Here is a 19,324-nt window from a genome sequence, read left to right as displayed (position 1 = left end):
ACTACCTGCAAGCATGACAAAGCGTTAGGGCAGACTGAGAACTGCACCACGGGAAAGGACAATGCATTTCAGACTTGAATTTGCCATAATAAGACTTTTCCTAAAGCATGGGTCGAAACGACACCAATAAATTTCTTCCAGAAGCAAATACGAGCTGGGTATCCTTTATTTTCCCTTTAGCAGTCGCTGCTTGTGGGACACACCCGAGGCGCACAGACCTGCTCCCCCACTGGACAATGGACAAGCTGTTTTTCCTCAAAGCCACATGAGGATCCTGGAGTCCAGCATGCAGCAAGACGCTGGTGTTGCTCGGGCAGGGGTGGAGAAAGCCTCTCTTCTTCCATTTCCACCCCCTCCTTCTTTTCATCTAACAGGAATACCCTAATCAGGGAAGTATGCACAGGCTGTTTAGCAAGGGGTCAAATCCATTTGGATGAAATTCCAGGGCTTCAAGGATAACAATGGCAGGAAGAGAGGTTTTTAAGCTGGCCCACACAGTGCCTTGTTGACAGATATGGCCCGCTGCCTCATGCTGCCCGCCCTTGGAAAGCCCTGGCTGCTCCCGACACCAAGGGGAAAGGAAAACTCACTGCAACTGGAGTTAAATGAAAGAACCCTTCCATTAATTATGAAATTATTCTGTGACCATACTTCTTGCTCAAATCTAAATTGCTTCTTCAATGCTTTGGACATTTTAGGTGTTTTGTGGGATGGTATATTAGTAAAAAGGGAATTCCATTTTGTCCCTTGCTTCATTCCCATAGGAAAACCCTCCTGTACAAACCCCAGAGTAAGCATGGTTTTCATAACAAGCCCAAGTCTCGGATATTTTCAGTCTGCATGAGGGAAATCAGGCTTTACTAATTGCTCCTCAAAGCATATGGGGCAGCACACAAGTAAGTTGCAGCACATAGATTTTGTGTGCTTGCTGCCAATGTTGGATACAGTGGCTGGTTTTTAATTCCTTCAGCTGCTGTTTTTCCTGCTTCCTTGAAATTCTCCAAGTTAACGTAGGTGGGCAAATGGAACAAACCCAGGGCACAGGACTGCATCTAGCATTTGCTTCAGGAATGTGAGTGGTGTAGAATGGGAGATGTTTCTCTATCTGCCTCTGACCCTGGGATGAGGAACGGGGAGGAACTGGAGGGCTAGTCCGAGTTCGAGCACATTTTTTCATTTCTAACAAGCCATGCAGTGCTCTGATTGCCTGATAGCGACTGTATGGGAAAATTCTGTCTTATCAATTTGTTAAAAATGCCTTTCTCATTGGGGAATAGGAGACAGTACTCACATGCACAGACAGAGCGTAGGAGTGCTTTGGGAGGGCTCTGATAATCAGCAAACTCCAAACTCCAGCAATTCAGCAAAACAAACCAGAAACTCCTAAAAGGCACCACAACCACTAAAAGGAAAGGCATTTTTTTCTGTCAGTGTAATGACCAGATCAACCTAATTTCTGTCATGACTCTTTCGTTTGTTGGTTGGTTGTTTTTTGTTTTTTTTTTTCCCAGCTGACCACAAGAGTGCACTCACGGAATGATGTCCTGCGTTGTTTCCTCCGGGTCATTTCCTTTCCCTCAGCTCTGGAAGCAGCTTGCAGCATGTGGAGGTCAGGGGGTCAGACCTGGGCCCACGTGTTGTTTCTCTGGACATATAGATGACATGTCCCCTGGGGAAGAAGACGCTGCAGCTGTACATTGAGTGGAACATACTTCCATGATGAGTACACGGACACGTCACCAGGGACACACACTGGGGGACATCTGAGTGGCACAGGCTTTGCCAACAGGCTGTGCTTTACGTGGGTAATGATTTTCTTCCTTATAAGGCACGGCTATACTTAAAGAGCATGTCTGAGATTCTCCCACAGTCTTGTCTTGCTGCATAGTTGGGGTCTGGGGTTTTTTTTCCCTTCCCTTTTTTCCCCTCCCAGTGTTTCTCTACTACTCTTCAGTGACCTTCTAACACAGCAGATCATTTGTCAAGTAGCCAGTAATGGATAAACACAGAACCATTGTAGCAGGCACTTGCAACAATTTGTGAACAATAAATATGATGTGATTAGTAAATACCTCATAATTGAGTTACATGATACAGAAATATCAGCTTTGGTATTTGCCAGAATGTTGGTTTTGGTTGGGGTTTTTTGTGGTGGTGGTGGTGGTTTGGGTTTTGGTTTTGTGTGTGTGTTTTGTTTTGTTTTAATTAGCTTTCCTCTGAAATAGTTGTGGTGACTTTTTTTCACTTGCTCAGTTTTTTCTGCAGCTCTGATTCAGGACTGTGGTCAAAGTTCAGTCTGAATTTGTATCAGAGTCTAGGATTGAGACTTAGGATGACTAAGTAGATCAATAATTAGAAGCAGAAATGCAAAGGAAAACTTGAAAGTCAATTTGCACACCACACACAGTGTGCAATGTGGGTTTGACCTGCTTTGCAGGGCTTTCTTTATCGATAAATATATTGCTGATGGAGGATGAATGATCTTTATATCTGGAGATGTACAACACAGAGAACAACAGTGTGAAGTTCCACTGGTTCATGAAGGAGCCTCTTTCGTGGCCTGGGCTACTAATAGCAGAAAAGCTGATCCTTCCCTGGTATTTCATAAACTACACATAAGAAATAAATTCAATGTTTAGGATGGCAGTTCAAAAGAACTCAATTGGTTTTCTTTTTTTCCCACCTCAGTGCTTAAGTTTTGAATTCAATAAAGACCAGACTGTCCATAAGCTACAGGCTTTATATATCCAGCTGTGGGTCTGTCACCCCTATGATTTCAAGATATTTCTTCTTCAGATAATGTATTTTTCCAACCAGGAAGGGTAGACACTTTATATTCCCTCCCAAATCCTCATTCAAAGTGATTCTTTCCAAAATCAGAGCTGCATAAAAGCATCATTTAAGGTGCAATTGCACAACCACCAAACTCACGAACTATACGCAAGTTGTATTGTAGTGATACGAGTACTGAAATATTTGTGGTTTCACTTCTGCAATAACAAGAAAACAACTGCATAACTAAACCCTTCACTATAATTTAATATAAACTCTTTCTCATAATACTTTTCTCTTTTCCATTCCCTGCAACTTTCTTATTTCTACTCCACCCACTTCCAATGTTCCTACAAGCTTTTCAAATTGTTCTGCTCCTTTCGAGTTTATTTGTGCTGTACACCACCCGTAAAGGCATCTCTGGAACTTTTAAGTAGTTTTGCAAAGACAACAGTGGGAAGGCAGTTGCACATCATATTATTTTTGGCGAGACCCCTCAGGAACAATGGCCATTGTTTGGCAAGCTAGCAACAAGGAGGCTGCATTAGTGATATAAGGATTTAGAGCCTTGGGGGTCGTTCCGCAAATGATTGTGAGGCATTTTGGAGTACGTGTGATTCAAAAACATTTGGCGCCGTGTGCTTTTAAAAGAAGATTTTTTAAAAAGGGGAGAGGAGGCTGGTAAAGGCGGGATGGGGGAAGAAAAAAGCGCCGAACACCCAGAAACCTGAAGCCACGGATAAAAATAATGTGCTCTATTAACTTTCGGGTTTTTTCCTCTTGCACGTAACTGTTAGATGTGTTGATCAAAATGACTTTCTGTTTGTTCTCCCCCTTCCCGTGATTTCGACTGAACAAGGCGGTGCTGGCTGGCTGGGAGACGCCGCACTGGGACCCCGGGGATTTGCTTTGGGGCTGGGGCCGCCTTGAGCTCACAGACAGTGCAGGAAGGCCTGTGCCAAAGAACTGCCCTCCAGCCTGAGAGGCAAACGCTGCTGCGCCTCTGGCGATCCATCAGGCGTGTCTGCTAATGAATCGGTAATTAGCGCCGCTTAGAGCGCTGAGGCGACCCCCGGCCGCTGCACCCCGGAACGCGCTCGGCAACGCCGAAATCGCCCATCAATGCACGTGACGCTGCGAGGAGCTGCCGTGGGGAGGATGTGGCGGCTCTCCATGGTGGGAAAGGGCCCTTCCCGGCGCTGGGGGCCGGCAGAGTCGGGCCGGGAGTCGCCCCGGGATCTCCCGCGGCCCTGTGAGGGCGGCCGGGCCGTGGCGCCGCCCGCCGCCAGGGGGCGCTGTGGCGCCTCGGGAGCGGGCCCGCGCTCCCGCCCTGCCGCGCTTCCCTCCGGGAATTGCCCGCACGGAGCGGCCGCGGAGCCGGCGCCTTCGGCGGAGCGGGGCTGCCGCGGTGCTTCTGGCTCGGGGGAGAGCCCGGCGGCAGCGGCGCTCCCGCTTCTGTGCTGAGCGAGGCCTCGGCACCGGCGGGACTCGTGGCCGCTCCTGAGCCCCGCGATACACCGAGGGCTGCAGGGCTGCTGGAACGGGCTGCCCACGGAAGTCGTGGAACCACTGTCCCTGGAAGTGTTGGAAAGACGCGTGGATGTGGCAGTTTGGGACATGGTTTAGTCCACCAAGACATGGTAGACTTGGCAGTCCTGGGTTAATATTTGAATTCAATGACCTTAGAGGTCTTTTCCAACCTGGACGACTCCATGAGTGGAAGTGTGGTTCTTCCCTGTTCGAAGCGCGCTTCCACAATTGTGCTTCTCTCTGTCCACAGCTGAAAAAAGGAAAAGCCTGATGGAAAGAAATGCTTAACCGTGGAGCTCCTTTTATACGTGTTTCCCACTTGGGCACTGATGTTTGGGCACATTCACTGGGTGTTTCCACATCAAAAACTTGAATTAACATCTCCAAAACAGTCTTGTGTTGGTATATACTGGTTTCCTCCTTCTTTCTCTGAGGAAAACCTAGTCCATACTAACAGTGAAACCATATTGTCCTGCATAGTTGGAGGAGGTAATTCTGCTTGTCTTGGGTGTAAAATAAAGCATTATTCTTATATATATGTGCTGTTCTCCAAGTAGTGAGGGAAATTACCCACTCAAGGTGAAAGGAACCTGAAGCTTTGCTTAAATTTTTTGAGAGCATTTGATAGAAAGTGACATTTGAAACACCAAGTATTACCATTAAATTTTATAGCTCAGAACTATTATTGGGCCATATCCTAGAGGTTAAACTCAGACCCTTGTTTTTAGACTCACCAGAGTCTGGAATCTACACTGAAGGGTACTGATATCAAGCACTAAGGAAAATTAGTTTGCTTTTCAGGAATATTGAACTCCTTGCAGTGTAGGGTCTCTAGAGACCTTAAATGGCAAAGATTCTGCTTTGGGGCTTTTGATCACTTCTTCTAAGGTCTGGCCTATTGTAATTGTACTTGGTTTTTACCTGATGCTTCTTTCCAAATGGTTAATTCAAGGAGAAAAAGTTTTTAGCTGTAAGCAGGAGCTTTAGTTCAAGAGTAGTTCTTGAATTTGTGTTATTTTTATTAATCCACACTGCCAATAACCTCTTCCTCTGAGGTAAGAGGTTACTACAGATAACCAGCAAGATTAAATACTAACAAAAATTATTATGAACCCATATATGACTGCAATGATTTTTTTCCTCAATATTTACTGAATAACTTGCCTGGGAAGTGGGTCTTGGTTTGGCTCTCATGGTTGATTCTAAGCTTCTCTTACCCATACCCCTGAGACACTGGTTAATTTTGTGGCACAAAATATTTAATTATGTGCTCTGCCAAGTGAATACAAGGTCTCAAATTGAATTTCACTGTCCCTGGGCAACTATTTTAGACACTTTGGTAGAATGTAAATGCGTTTTTTTCTGCATGCCAGATCCTGGCTTCATATCCATCAAAGTAAATCCTCAGTAGTTCCACTCAAGGCTTGGAACATCTTAAATTATGTTGTTGAGGTCATATTGCGACCCTGAAGCTCTGGCAGGGACCCAAACCAAGAAAATTGTGTGGGAAACTGGGGAGGGAATAAATTAGCACTTGCCTATGCTTTTTTGTGGAAGTAAACTGTTACAAAGGTGTGAGTTAAGATGAAAGCTCCTCTTGGTGGTGGATATTGCTTTCCAGCTGTTTCTGCTGGAAACAGCTCGGTGTGTGTGTATAGGATGGGTCCTTATTTTCTGATGGTGCTCTGTGTCAAATAACAACCAGTTTTGCATTTCCATCCCCCCACTGTCCCTTTCCCCTCTAAACAAATATCGCTAAATCTTATAAAATGAAAGTCCAGGGGTATGTTCTACTCTGGGTGGTTTTTTTTTTTTTGTTTTTTTTGTTTTTTTTTTTTTTTTTTTTTCTTGTGAATTTAATCCTTCATTTTCTCTCTCTGCCAAATGCAAGTGGCAGGTCTAAACAGTATTAGGTAATTGTGGTTGTCATGCTGCAGATTGTGCTGTGGAAAAAATTAATTGCTGTTTTTTCGCCCAAGGGTTTGAGCCGTGGTCCCTTCGTCTGCCTGGAAGAGCGTCGTTTCCCTCCCCGTTGGGGCTGCGTTCCGTGGAGCAGCATGAAAGGGCTCCTGTGCAGCTGCTCCGGGCGAGTGGGCGGGCACCTCATTCAGTAATAACAGCTAATTTATACAGCCGTGAACATCGCCGGCTATAAATAAACAACTCTGACTGGCTTTGCATACTTAAAATGAAATGAGAGAGACTGATGGGCTGGAAAGAGAAATCTGGTGTAAATGTTGTCAAGGCCAGATCCTTACACGGGGTGTCTCAGCAAAGCCTTTTGAAAAATCGCAGGGAAAATGTTGGTTTGTGAGCAGTGACACATTTTCCTCCTTTCAGGGCTTTGTGGACATGAGAAAAAGGAACAAAGCAAATCCAAGATCCCAGCAGTTGTGTTTTGGGGACAGGCATTCCTCATTGCTTTCTCAAAGTGGATGACTGGAATCCAGTTTCTCTCCATACAGGATGTAGCAGAGAGAAGTGCCTCTTCTGAGCCCTTTTCAAAGAAATAAACAGACTTCCCCATGATTCTCCTCAAAGCCCTGTAGTCCAGCAGCTCAGTCACCACATCAGATCCCAAAGGTACCTCTGGAGCAGGAGCTGAGGATGAGGTCTGCCATTTGGCTGCTCTGGTTGGAAGTGGAAAGACCTACCCCACTGTCCTGGGACCCATGAGTTTCTGACGATTGAACTGTTTGTACTGGAGTATCAGTACAAAATAAAAGAATTTAAAAAGAAGAGAAGTAGAGACAAAAATACCCAACAAGCCAGTATAGGGAGTTTCCATAACTTTCTCTTCTTCCTTAAGTCCCCCCATGTATTTTCTTCTGTCTGTCTCTCCAATACATTTCCTTTGACCAGCATCTTTCAGCTTCAACAATAAAGGAAGGAGGAGTGTGTTTGTGTGCGGGCATGTGTAATTGCAAAGAGAGCTGGAGCGAGTTATCTAGATAAGATGGGAATTACTGAATGCATGCACATCTCTCATTGAGTTCACTTAGTTTACAGTCTAGGCCTAGCATGTTAACTTCCCAGATTAGAATTTTTATCAGGTGCTTAACACATGAGAAGAACAATCTTATGTATACACATTATCTTTTTATTGCTCACAGGCAGCTTACAATGTGCTTTGTTTTTATTAAGCTCCAGCAGCATTTGAAAGGTGAAAATAACACCCCAGTGAACTGTGTCCACAGTAGCTCTAAGCAAGGGCTTTGGCAATGAGGATGGAGTTAGACATTTAAGTACTGCAACTAGTTTCAAATCCTCTTTGAATGCAGGAATAATAAGAGAGATTTTTCTTTTTCACATTGACCATTAAGGAACACTTACGCTACTCTCAGTCTTGCATGTTTATTGGAGTTTGCAAAGCAGATCTCCAGTGTTTTGGATGTTAACAAAATGTTGAGGCTAATAACAGAAATCAACTATATTGAGGAAAATTAGTAAACATGTGAATGGAGTGTAATTATATGGCAGGCAGCTTTATGTTAAACAGTGCTTTAAATTAACATGCTTTCTGTCAAAGCAATCATACAGTCAGTATAATTAGGTTACTTTTGCTGAGAGATTAACTGAAACCAAGAAAAAGGAAGAAACTGTTGCCTTCAGATTTCCTGTTAAAATGGAAGGGGAGATATTAGGCATATTAATATTACAGAAAGTTTCTCGTTAGAAGAACTCAGCTTCATGGTGAACTTTCTGAGCAGACATTTCTAATTACAGTGCTTGTTAGCCCAATTTGTTATCTAGCTAGCTTGGAAGTCACAGCACTGTTAAAATTATCTCTCCTCTTAATTTTTTCCAGACTTGATGAAGGGCAATCCAAACAAGAGCTGGCTTGCATTCACAGGTCTTTTACATAAGAGTGGTGCGAGGCTCATGAGGGAGTGCATTTACCAGTGACAGCTTTTGACCATGGACACATCCTCACGTATGTTGTGCAAGAGATGAGAAATCTGTGTAAACAGATGAACACAATTTTCTTATTCATAGCGGTTGCAGAGTTATCATGAAAGAGGCAAACATTTCATATTTTCCACCAGTTTTCCATATGTCTGATGTCATAATGGCTTCAGCAGGAGCTGCAATGCATTGGAGAAAGGATTTATCACAGCTGCATTTATTTTCCTCTACTTCATGGCTTCAGCATTCATGGAGAAGTTGTTTGTCTTCAAGAGGAGGATTCATTTGCCTTTCCACTTGTGGTCCAGTATTACTATCGAATCTCCTGTTTGGAGACAGAGGAGAAGACATTATTTGGGATGTGATGGGAAAGGCACAACCAAGAAGTCCTTTCACACATCAGGCATGAGGAGGGTGTGAAACTGGCCGCAGTTTCCCAGCATCTCTGGGGAACTCTACCCATTTGGGAGTGGGAGTGAACTGCAAGTGCATGTCTTGGACCAGCTGCTGATGCTGAAGTGCTGCAGAAGTCAAATGAGCCTGGGATGTCCCCAGCAAATTACAGATTACTCAGCGACTGAGGAATTATTTGAAATCTGACATGGGCCACACCCTTCGAGAATAATGGTGCTTTGCCAGTGGGAGAAAGTATCTGCCACCAAACCTAGTTTGTTGTAAGAGTATGTGGAAAGCTTTAAAAATAAAGCTTGTCCGGAAGGGCAGCAGATGAGTAATCCCTGCACTTGGGATATCTGGAGGATCCACATGTCTGGTCAGGACAGTGCAGGACCTACTGAAATCCCACAGCTTTCTGGAGCACCACTTACTGTGCAACTGTGGAGCACCCAGTGTGGCAAGAATCAACTGTTTATGGGTACCTTTTCTAAGACACTGTCTCGGCCTCTCTTCTTCCTCTCCAACAATCATTCACTCACAGGAAACTCCTTTAAATGATCTTTTCTTGCTCATAGAACTCAGAGGCTCTGAAACACTAATCCCTGTATTGTATTGGTGTGTCCTGACCAAATAGATATTTATGGGTGAGGAAAAAAATCCAAACCACAAAGAAAAAAATTAGTCTGGCAGGCCAGGCCCAACATGTTAACCAGCACTTGTTAATGTCTGGCCTCCACTGATTAATTTGTAAGACCTGGTTGGTGAGAGGTTCTGATCCAGTCTGCCTCCAGTGGATCACCAGATAAACTTATCACCAAAAATAGCATTCGTGACAAATACTGCAAGTTTCCTTTACACAGTCAATCATCTCTTCCTGAGGGATAAACTGCAGCTTTGGGGAGTGACAAATATGAAGGACATAAATGTGCCATCACAGGTTTGTGGTACAACTAGGATGAATGGATGAGTCAAAAGTAAATATTCATATTTAGTTTGCAAACTCTGGGATTTAAATCATGTGAAATCTGAGTCCCATTCATCATTGACAATATAGTGAAATTATGGATACAAACATTATTTGGTGACTGAAAGGAATAGATGGACTCTGGATTCTTATTCTTTGTTTTTTAAAGGCATGATACAACAAATCCTCTGGAAAGGAATCTCAGTTAAACAATCTCTCCTGGATACTGTAATACCAAAGGGTGGAGCCTGTGTCTGGACTAATAACTATGTGCAGAACATCAGCATTTTAACATTCATACAAAAATTGCTGTTGATAAGCCTGTACCAGTACAATGGTAGCAGGGCTTCACACCCCACACAGTTGCCCTTTGCATCCCTTTATTTGCCATTCGGGTTTCTGCAATCTCAACAGCTGCTCGTAATAATGACAACATCAAGAATTCAATCTTATTATAGTATTGCTTTGTATTGCACAGATTTGTGAGCTGCCACATAGGCCGGATTTCCCAAGGCTACAGGGTATTAAGGCAGCTTGGTTTCAAAAGCCCATAAATACAAAAATAAAACTCAGGGAAAATAATCAGTTGTGAAAATATGTTGTATGATTCTGGAAAATGCATTGAATGCAAAAGTACTTCCAAAAAAAGTGGAAAAACAGGCTAAAGAGAAGATTGTTGTTTAACTTTATTTCAGCCTTAGGTAAGTAGGTTTCAGCAATGTCTTCCAGAGATATTTAAGAGCTCATAGAAGATCTGGAAGCCTGCATCCATCTCTGCACTGAGCATGAGAAAGTTATTCCACTGTAAGTTTTCTCTTTTCCCTCAGAGCAATGGCTCTTATTCTTTTTGTGCTGCCTTATCCCTTGTATTATAGTATCTTTAATTTTTTTTTTGCCCCTGACAGCGTTCCTCAGCCAGCTGCTGGCCAAAGCTTTCCCTTCTGGAGTACAACAAGCATCCAGGAGGGTCTGTTGGAGCTGCTACCCACTCCAACAATCAGCCTCCTTTCCTCCTCTCTTTCTCTCCCAAAGGACAGTTTCACCACCTGAGGATAAGCATTTCTCTGGGAGAGGCCTTGGACCCACAAATTCTTGCAAGTGGTTTGCCAGGTGTCCCTCAGGAGGTTTTTCAGTCACTGGTGGAGCAAGAAGCTGTTGCTAGCTATAGCTGCTCTCCAGCTGCATTCCAGAGCATTGAAATGAAGCAGCTGATGAATGTTATTTCGGGTTTTTTTCAGATGTGTTAGATGGAAGACAAATGAATGTGCTCCATCTTCAAATGCTGGTTCTAGATAAGAGACCTCACTTGAAAGGCTGCTTTGTCTGATGTGGAGAACTTTGATCCAAATTTCTCCCAAGGATCTGATTGTCCCAACAAGACCAAACCCCAAGCGAGCACTGCTTTGCTTTATTTTTGAGGATTCTAGTTTGACTGGTCGGAGAAACATGAGGTCAGCTGCCTGTGTGATGTTTTTCACCCATCAGGAACGGGAGAAACTATCACACGGTTCATCTTTGGTACTCAGACCCTGCAGCCAAGTTCTTGGCTGAGGTAAATTTATGGCAGTAAAAGAATCAGCTCATTGTTTCAAATTATCCTCTTTGGAGTTTCTCTATTGCTCAACATTGTCTTGTACTCTAGAAACTCTGGGATTTAAAACAAAAAGAAGTCATTACTGGTACTATTTTCTGTGCCTCTCAGGCTGTGCAGCTGGGTTGCCTTAGTTACCACCAATCCAACTGTGCAAGGGGAGGGAGAGGAGAGGCACATGAGAGATAATACATTTTTAAAACCTCCAATACTGTATGAAACAGTTTGTCTATAAATAATGAAATGAATTTAGGGTCTGGCATCCTGAAAAGGAAAAAAAAGGTTATATTATTCTACAGCCTAGATTTTCCAGCTCTCAGAAATGATACTGCATCTTTTTTGTCAAGCACAGGCTGTAGATTTAACACTTACTTGCTTGAAGCTGGAAGCTGGCATCTATAGACTTTGGAATAAGTTGGAATTAAATATACCTTTAAGTGTGAAAAAGAGTAAATATTAATGTAGCTGGTTTAGGGAAAAAAATAATGGCCTGGCATTATAAGGGAGTGTGGAAAAGCCCATGTGAAGCATGGTGTGCTGTGGAACAAGCTTCATCAGCAGCCTACGGTCTGCCACAGGATGCAAGTCCAGAAGGGAGCCAGGCTTGCCCCTCTGGCAGAGCTGTTTGTTAATCGCTCCTCACACCTTTGAATAAACACATCTGGGCAAGCGTTCTTCATTCGAGTGGGAAAGAAATACAAAGGAAGCAACAGCCCCGTATTTTTTTCCTTTGGGGAGAATCCTGGTGCCAGCAGCCCAGTCAGAGAGCTCTGCCTTGTCAGATCCCACCAGCATCAGGTCTCATTGTTTGGTGGCTGCAGGTGTTATTAATCAAGGTGTTTTCAGATGTGCCTATAGAAACCTAGTAGATAACTGCATTAATGGTAACCCAAACTGCCTTTGGGGAATGAGGAGGAAGCAAAAGAAAAATAAAAAGTGCCTCTCCATGTACTTTGTCTTTTAGGGGAGACAAAGATGGAGGGTAGAGAGTGTGGAAAGATGAAGAGCTCTGTCTTCTACCGCTACTGATTGTTTTGCCTTGTGTGGGGCGTGGGCTTAGGGCTTGTTTGTGTTTGTTTGTTTGTTTGTTTTCTGCAGGATCATTTCCACTGCATCCTCTGGCTTACTGTGATGGGAAGGAGAGACAGGAAAGGATGAAAAAAAAGTACATGGGGCCATTTCTGCTGTGGGAACAAAGGTATGTTGGAATTGTGTCTTCATTCAGTTTGCAGCTCTTTTTTCTCTGGCAATGTTGAACCAAAAATTTGTCTCAGTCAGGAATATATTAAAACTCTGGCACACTGTAATTTGGAATAGCTTCCCTGTGGCTATGTTTCAAGGCTTATTGGGCCTTCATTATTGATACCAGCTTAAGGAAGTCCTACTCTTCTCCTGGGTGGACACAGCTGGGAAGTGGATCAAGAAAAACACTTGGCACCAACATGGGGAACTGTAACTCAAGGAGAGTGTCTTGCACGTGGATGAAAACACCATGTAATTGTTAAGGCCAGGATTTTGTGGCTCCTTTGAAAAATACCAACTATGCCTGGAGAGGCAGACCCAGCACACAGACGAGGCCTCCAGGGATTGCAAGAGCACACCAGATATCAATGGAGAATATTGTGTATTGTTTAGATACATACTCTGAGGTTACATTCATGCTACCACAACTGGGGTGCTTTTCAGCCTGTCTGTGTGCACAGTAAAGCTGAGTACTTGCCCCAGTTTCTTTAGTCAGCTGTTGAATATGCATTTAATTTTTGCAGTTAATTTGATCTCTGCTTGGCACAACATTTTGTCCAATCAGTTAACACTTCGGAAATCAAATTATTTGAATTTTGATTATCTCCAGCTTATGCAGCAGGCATACTCTAAGCCTAAAATTACTCATATGTACTCAGTGATGAAAAAAATCTGATACATAGATGTATCAAATATCTCTTATAAAGACTTGTGCCATCATATAGTGATGGTTCAGTCTTTGATTAGTAAGAGTTACTATTTATGTGATGCACTCTAAACCAGAGCTAGTGCAGAAAGGCTGCAGATATGTTTCCATTTACCAGCAATCCTCATGTCATATTATGTTTATGCAGAATAGAATGTGGCCAAAATCTCCAAACATGGACATGTAGAGCAAGCATCTTGTTTGCAAAGGTAGCAAGTGGTGAAGTTGGTTATTCAGCACATTTGAAAGCCAATCTGCTGCTTTTAGGTAGCTGAGTACGGATGGTGAGAGACTAGCTACAGACACTCTACTTTGGCTTGACAGGCATGTGAGACTTTGCAAAATGGATCAGGCATCAAATGTTCCCTGAGAACAGAGGGAGGTTGTCTTATTTATTTTCAGAGGTGTTTTTGCAGTGATTTTTCTTTCATCAGAAAGCTAGTTTAAGAAATTGCAAATGTTCACACATTTGTCCTAAATAAAATACACACGTTTTCCTGACAAACATTTTCATCCTTAAAAATTCAATCTTGAATGAAAAAGGAGAGGAAACCAGAAGGAATAATAATGACAGAAACAATAATAATGGTATCCCATGCCAAAGTCCCAAAGGTGCTTCCTCAATTCTCTCTTTCTTCCACTGCTTAAATATGTTTTCCTAAATTACTTTTTTTTTATCCTGCAACTGCCCGTTATGTCCAAGGAAGCTTCTTTTCATTTTTTTTAGGTCACTACTGGTTATACCACTACCAAAGCAGAAGGAAAAAATACTCAGCAGTTTGTAAAACTTTCCGAAGTGCTGTTTTAGTCATGGAGCTGCTGCAGCAGTGCTTTTGCTTGGACACACAAATGATTCCTGTAAATTTGCAGTAAACACTGCTATTCCCTAGTCTGACAAACAACATGTGATGCAGGTGTAAGACTTTTAACCCAAGACATGTGGCTTCTCTGGACCCTTCTTTGAGCAGGAATTCACAATCCAGTGATTATGCTGGTAAGAGGTGCTTCTTGAGCCAAACTACAGAAAGTTGGACCAACCTTGTCTGGTAGGGTTGGGATCCTTGCTCCAATTTGTTCTGTATTTGTTAGCATGTGGGTGGGACTCAACAATCACTATCTGACACCCAAATACCACCACCCCAGAACTTTCCCCAGTGTACTCATGCCTCCTTCCTCTCCCTGTCTGCCTGGGCAATCACAGCAATTCATTTTAGGGGTGTTTTTTTCATATGTATAGAAGTAATGAGGAAAACTTGGACTGACCCCATATCATACGGTTGAGGAACTCTCCGAAGTTGTAGAAGGAGACGATGATGGCAAGGCTACCGGCAAAAAAGGCTGCTAGCCCAGGGGGGCTGAACAAAGCAAAAAGAGGATATACCCACTCTCCTGTTACAGAATAAATCCACAGGACCCTAGGCAAGGAAGGAGAGAAATTACCTTTGGTTAGGACCATTCAGTTAGAAGAACCACTTCAAAATTTCCAACTCCTGAGGGGCTGAGTTATCAAAACAGGCTCAATACAGAGAAAATTAGCTCAGCTGTCAATACATCTCCTTGTCACTTGGACTATTTGCTGTGAAGTACACTTGAGCCAGCGCTAAATTGGATGAGTTTCAGTGCAGGTTGAAATGCACACAACATTCAGCTGTCACCCTGGTGGCATTGGCTATTAACAGCAGTAAAAGCACAGTAAAATATCAGAATGTTCAGGAACAGGCATGTGCACTTGGCTATGTTAAGTGAAGCTTATTCAAATAAGCTCTCACATATGTTTGCTCTTTAGATACAACAGCTTTCCAGCTCCTATCCAGATCCCTAGTGTCTGTGAGGACGCAGAGCTGTTCCTCCCTGTCTCAATCCTTCTGCTGTTGTCCACTGTTTTAAGGAGTGGAAAGAAGTTTTCAGGAGGTGAGAGGGCAAGGGGAATACTCCTGCACCTTTTCTTTTGTAAGAGAAGGAAAAGAAGAGGAATAGTTAGGTAGGAAACAGATGTTGCTGCTTCATCCTTTTGTGGCAGAACTGTTTGCAAAGCATTGTTTGGAAAAGAAGAAAAAGGAAGAGGATTATTACGCCTGTTTTATAGGGTTTCTTTTCTTCTAGTTGTGCTTTTTTTATTCTCTCAGAAAATATCTTGTAGTGTATGTCGATTCGCTGGCAATATATTCATTGTTTAAGGCTCATAAGTGTAGTTGGTAGAGAATACCTGAACTTAAGAATATAAAAGTGATCTTTATATATTAATATAGGGAAAAAATGCTTTTCTGTAGATATTTTTGTGAATAAATTATTTTTATTCATATTGATTATGTAAGGAATTTAAGAAATAGGGTAAGTCCTAATTGATCGTTATCAGGATGCGCCATTTTAACAAGGACAGTACTTCGCTAAAACCAACTTTTGGGTCCAAATGGTAATGAAAGGTTTAATTCTTTATTAAAAAACCATATCTGAGAATTATGCCATACTTTCCACCACCAGTGCTAACATGGGAATGCAACCACAATTTTTTCTGATGGCACCCAGCGTGCTATCTTACACTGAACATCATGACTCAAAGAGAAGTGACAAATGGGCTGCCCCACTATCCTGAAACTGTGTCATGACACTGAGGAATGGGAGAATGCTAAGGAGGAAAAAAAAAGGCTAAAAAGATGCTTCTTCCTTTCTCTAGAAAAAGAAGGAAGGAGTGAGGCATAAAAAGGTGGGTTTTTTGTCTTACCCGTATATTAAGATTTACTGTCCTCACCTAAGGGGTAGAGTGGGAAAAGGGAGGGGATTGATAGTAGATCCATCTGGACTGAGCATGGAAGTATTTAATGTAGGAACTCCTTTTCATGATTCAAGATTCTTTCATCTAACAAACAGAGCTGTGAAACACCTAAGTAATTAAAAGAAAATTAAAAAAAAAAAAAAAAAAAAAAAAAAAAAGCCTGCAGGAAAGGCCCTTGAGAGGCTGAGCAGAAACACTGAAGTCCAGGTGCTAAGTGTAGCCTGGGCAAATGTCAGCACATGTTCTTCACTGCCCAGGACTCCTCTTTTCATATTGTATCTCCAACAGTAAAACAGAGAGTGACAACCACCTTTCTTTTATATAATGAGGAACTAGATTCTCTTCACGAGATTTGGCCAGCTGGTGTGTCCCCTATGAAGCACTCCAACCCATATTTTCAAACCCAAATAAATGACTGTTCAGGGTATTCAAAGCCACAGTGCCACCCTGCTCAGAGGCAGGTGTCTGGTGCGAGATGTGGCTGCTCAGTTTCTCTGCTGCCTCAGAGGGACCAGTCACTTGTCAGCCCATCAGCATTGCAATGATGACAGTGACAGTCCAAGGAGAGTCTTGGAGGAAGGATTCTGTTGCTTGTGAAACATATGGTGCCCAAATGGGGCTATTAAATCACCAGGTTGTAGCACCAACAGTAAAATATGTTCCTGTGATGAGATTTTGGTGCACAGGCCAGAAATTTTTTTTTGTTGGTTGAAAGCTGTTGTCTGTGGTTTGCAGGGAACCACAAAGTGGAGGCAAAAAGAAAGCAGGCAGCGGGTTTCTTGCTGATTTGAAAACCATATTGACCTCCTCATATCTTTTATCCAGTCATCAGGGCTCTGGGACACAGGGGACAAGCACTCTTAAGAACCACCTTCCACTCAGGATCCTGGCAACACAATGAAGCACCAACTCACAGAAGATACTGGGAGGGCCCAATGTGTTGATGCTTGTGTTGATCTTCATCCTTTGGTGTGGATTCAGGTCCTGATATGAGCCATGTCTCCTGAGGGATGAAATTGCTCAGCTGATAGGGATTTTAGAGGAAAGCATGGCTCACATGGCTGTTAGAGCAGTCTGGTCTCAAAGACTGTAAAACCCAAATGTTGTCATGAGACAAGCAAAACAAAGCTGGTGTTAAGCAACTGGGTGAATCAGAACATAGAAAAGGAATTTAGGAAGCCATGGTCGTAATCCTATTAGGCTCTGGGCTGGATTAGAATAAATGGCTCCTAATTTTCTTATGTAATGTATCAGTGAAGTCCCCTGTTTCCACAGGCACTCTGAGGGGTTCCAAGTCACTCCAAGTTTTTCATCTGAACAGCTTATTTTCTATTTCAGATTTTTACTCCCTGAGCTGAAGATGGTCTCTAGCTGAGAGTGAGATCTGGTGAGTAGGAATAAGAAGGAGGGGTTTCCTCATAGTTCCAGTGACTTCTCAGAAATCTGCATTATGACAAGTTGCTTCCTCGCTCACCAGTATCCTCTTGTTGTTATACAGGTGTTCTGTATTCTCCACCCTAGAGCCTGGATGTTTCCTCAGCTCTGGAAAGCTGTATCACAGCATACCCTGAAATGATACAGCCTCCTTCCTGAGTTGGCATCCTCTGAGAGCTTTGAAGTGTTGGCAGGTGCCCATGGTTACATGGGGTGCCAGTGCCTCCATATCCTGGCACTGCAGCCAGGATGCAATGAGCAAACCCTCTCCAGGAGTGCATGACACGCACACAGCAGGTGGACAGATGGCTGTGAGCTGTGGGAGGTGCTCATCAGTTATAGTTTATTCTCTCAGGATCATTTTCCAAAAGGTTGGGGATCAACTGGTGCACTGCTGGAAATGTGGGCAGTGCTCACTGGTGGAGTGGGAGGTGGTGGTGGGGTAGATGCCTCCTCACTACCCACCAGTTTGCATCTGGCTCCAAGTATCCTTTTCTGTCTCGAGTTTCTAAAACCAGCCACATGTCTCTGCCAAACACTAAACTGAGTTTTACTCTTCTCCTGCTCCCATGACCCCCAGACCTTTTGGGATTTGGTGGTTTTGTCATGAGCAGGGCAGCAAGTGGAGGTAAATTTGCTGGTACCAGCAGAAGTAAAAACTCCAGCCCAGAAGAAATTACTCAAATTATCCCTGAGTTTATGGCAATTTAGTTACTTTCCTATAAGAGGCCTTACAAGAGCAGGAAACACTATGTAAGGTCTCAGGACCTGTATTGTGTTTGAAGAAACCTACCTTGCTTACATTTGGAAATAATTTTCATGGGTCATAGCTAGCTTAAATGATTCCTTCGCAGAAAAGACGGCTGTCCTCCCTGTGGCTAGGTGGGAACCTTAGATCTAAAATATAGCGTTTGACCTTATTTTAATAAGTACGTTACTGGGGAAAAAAAACAAACAAAAAAAAAAACAAAAAAAAAAAACAAAAAACAAAAAACAAAAACAAAAACAAAAAAAAACAAACAAAAAAAAAAAAAAACAAACACCTTAAATTCTTACCAACTGATATACAGAAAAGCAACAAATCCCAGTAGGATCAATCCCTTCTTCTTTGCTGGGTAACGATGCGGCAAGGCAAGGATTTCCAGGAGAGCAAATGGCAATACAGCTGTGTGCTGAGGGAAAAAGAGAGTCTGTCACTGACACTGCCTCACCTTCAGTCATCGCTGATCACAAAGTTCAGGCCCCTGCTCAGAAGCAAAGAATTATTTAACAACAGCGAGTATAATTGTATACAAGTGTGCATGCTTTATTTTTTACAATGAAGAAGTACCCCTAGAGTAATAAGTACAAAAATTTTCTTGTTAATATGATGTAAAAATGAGGTTTGCCTGTAGCATGGTCTATATTTATAATAGGTGAGCTCTCCTTTTGCATTTTGTAATACAATTATTTTTTTTATAATTCCCATTAGAGTACAAAAGATATTGAACACTAACATTATGTGCAGCTGAGTATGTCAGAAGAGTGCTCCTTGAACTCACTAAGCAATTGCTGAATTGCCTTCATGTTCTCTTCTAGTCATTATTGTATTTTATATAGCGTAATTTATTACTTGCTCCAGTGCAATCCCAGTGTGTAGTGCTTCCCTTTGTAAATGGAAAAATGGGGTTGTAAGCATACAGGAGGCTTCAGTTAGCTGTGATTGAAGATGATGAAGGAACTTCAAACAAGTTTATCCCAGAATCAGAAAGGAGTTAAATTGATGGAGAAATGTGTTTTTCCACTTTCTTTTTCTTTCTTTTTTTCTTGTTGAAGAGTTTGAATTGTAGCTTCAGTTTCAGGGACTTTAATGATAACTGTCTTGAGCATGGAGGATTTTTGAGATCTGGGCAGATGGTTTGGTGGCACTGACTCTTTTGCGGTGAGGAGCTGCCTCCAGGAGGGATGCTACTCACCATGGGGATGTTGGGAGCACAGTAGAAAGCCTTCTGGGCTCAGATGTTAAATGCA

The 19,324-nt window shown here is 42.8% G+C and overlaps 1 protein-coding gene across 1 annotated transcript in view; it reads right to left on the bottom strand.

The window, feature by feature from the left end:
- Positions 1–7,406: 7,406 nt before the first annotated feature.
- ADTRP (androgen dependent TFPI regulating protein) overlaps positions 7,407–19,324 on the bottom strand; it is a 31,380-nt gene continuing 19,462 nt past the window's right edge. The window contains exons 4-6 of the mRNA XM_066324654.1: positions 18,371–18,486; positions 14,371–14,522; positions 7,407–8,533 (exon numbers count right to left, since the gene is read on the bottom strand). Coding sequence (XP_066180751.1) covers positions 8,490–8,533; positions 14,371–14,522; positions 18,371–18,486 — 312 coding nt within the window. The 3' untranslated portion in view covers positions 7,407–8,489. The remainder of the gene's footprint in view (positions 8,534–14,370; positions 14,523–18,370; positions 18,487–19,324) is intronic.

Source organism: Sylvia atricapilla, chromosome 1 (genome assembly GCF_009819655.1).
Source record: "Sylvia atricapilla isolate bSylAtr1 chromosome 1, bSylAtr1.pri, whole genome shotgun sequence".
Taxonomy (NCBI): Eukaryota; Metazoa; Chordata; class Aves; order Passeriformes; family Sylviidae; genus Sylvia; species Sylvia atricapilla.
Note: the sequence above shows the minus strand (reverse complement) of the source record. Positions and strands in the feature narration are given on the sequence as shown.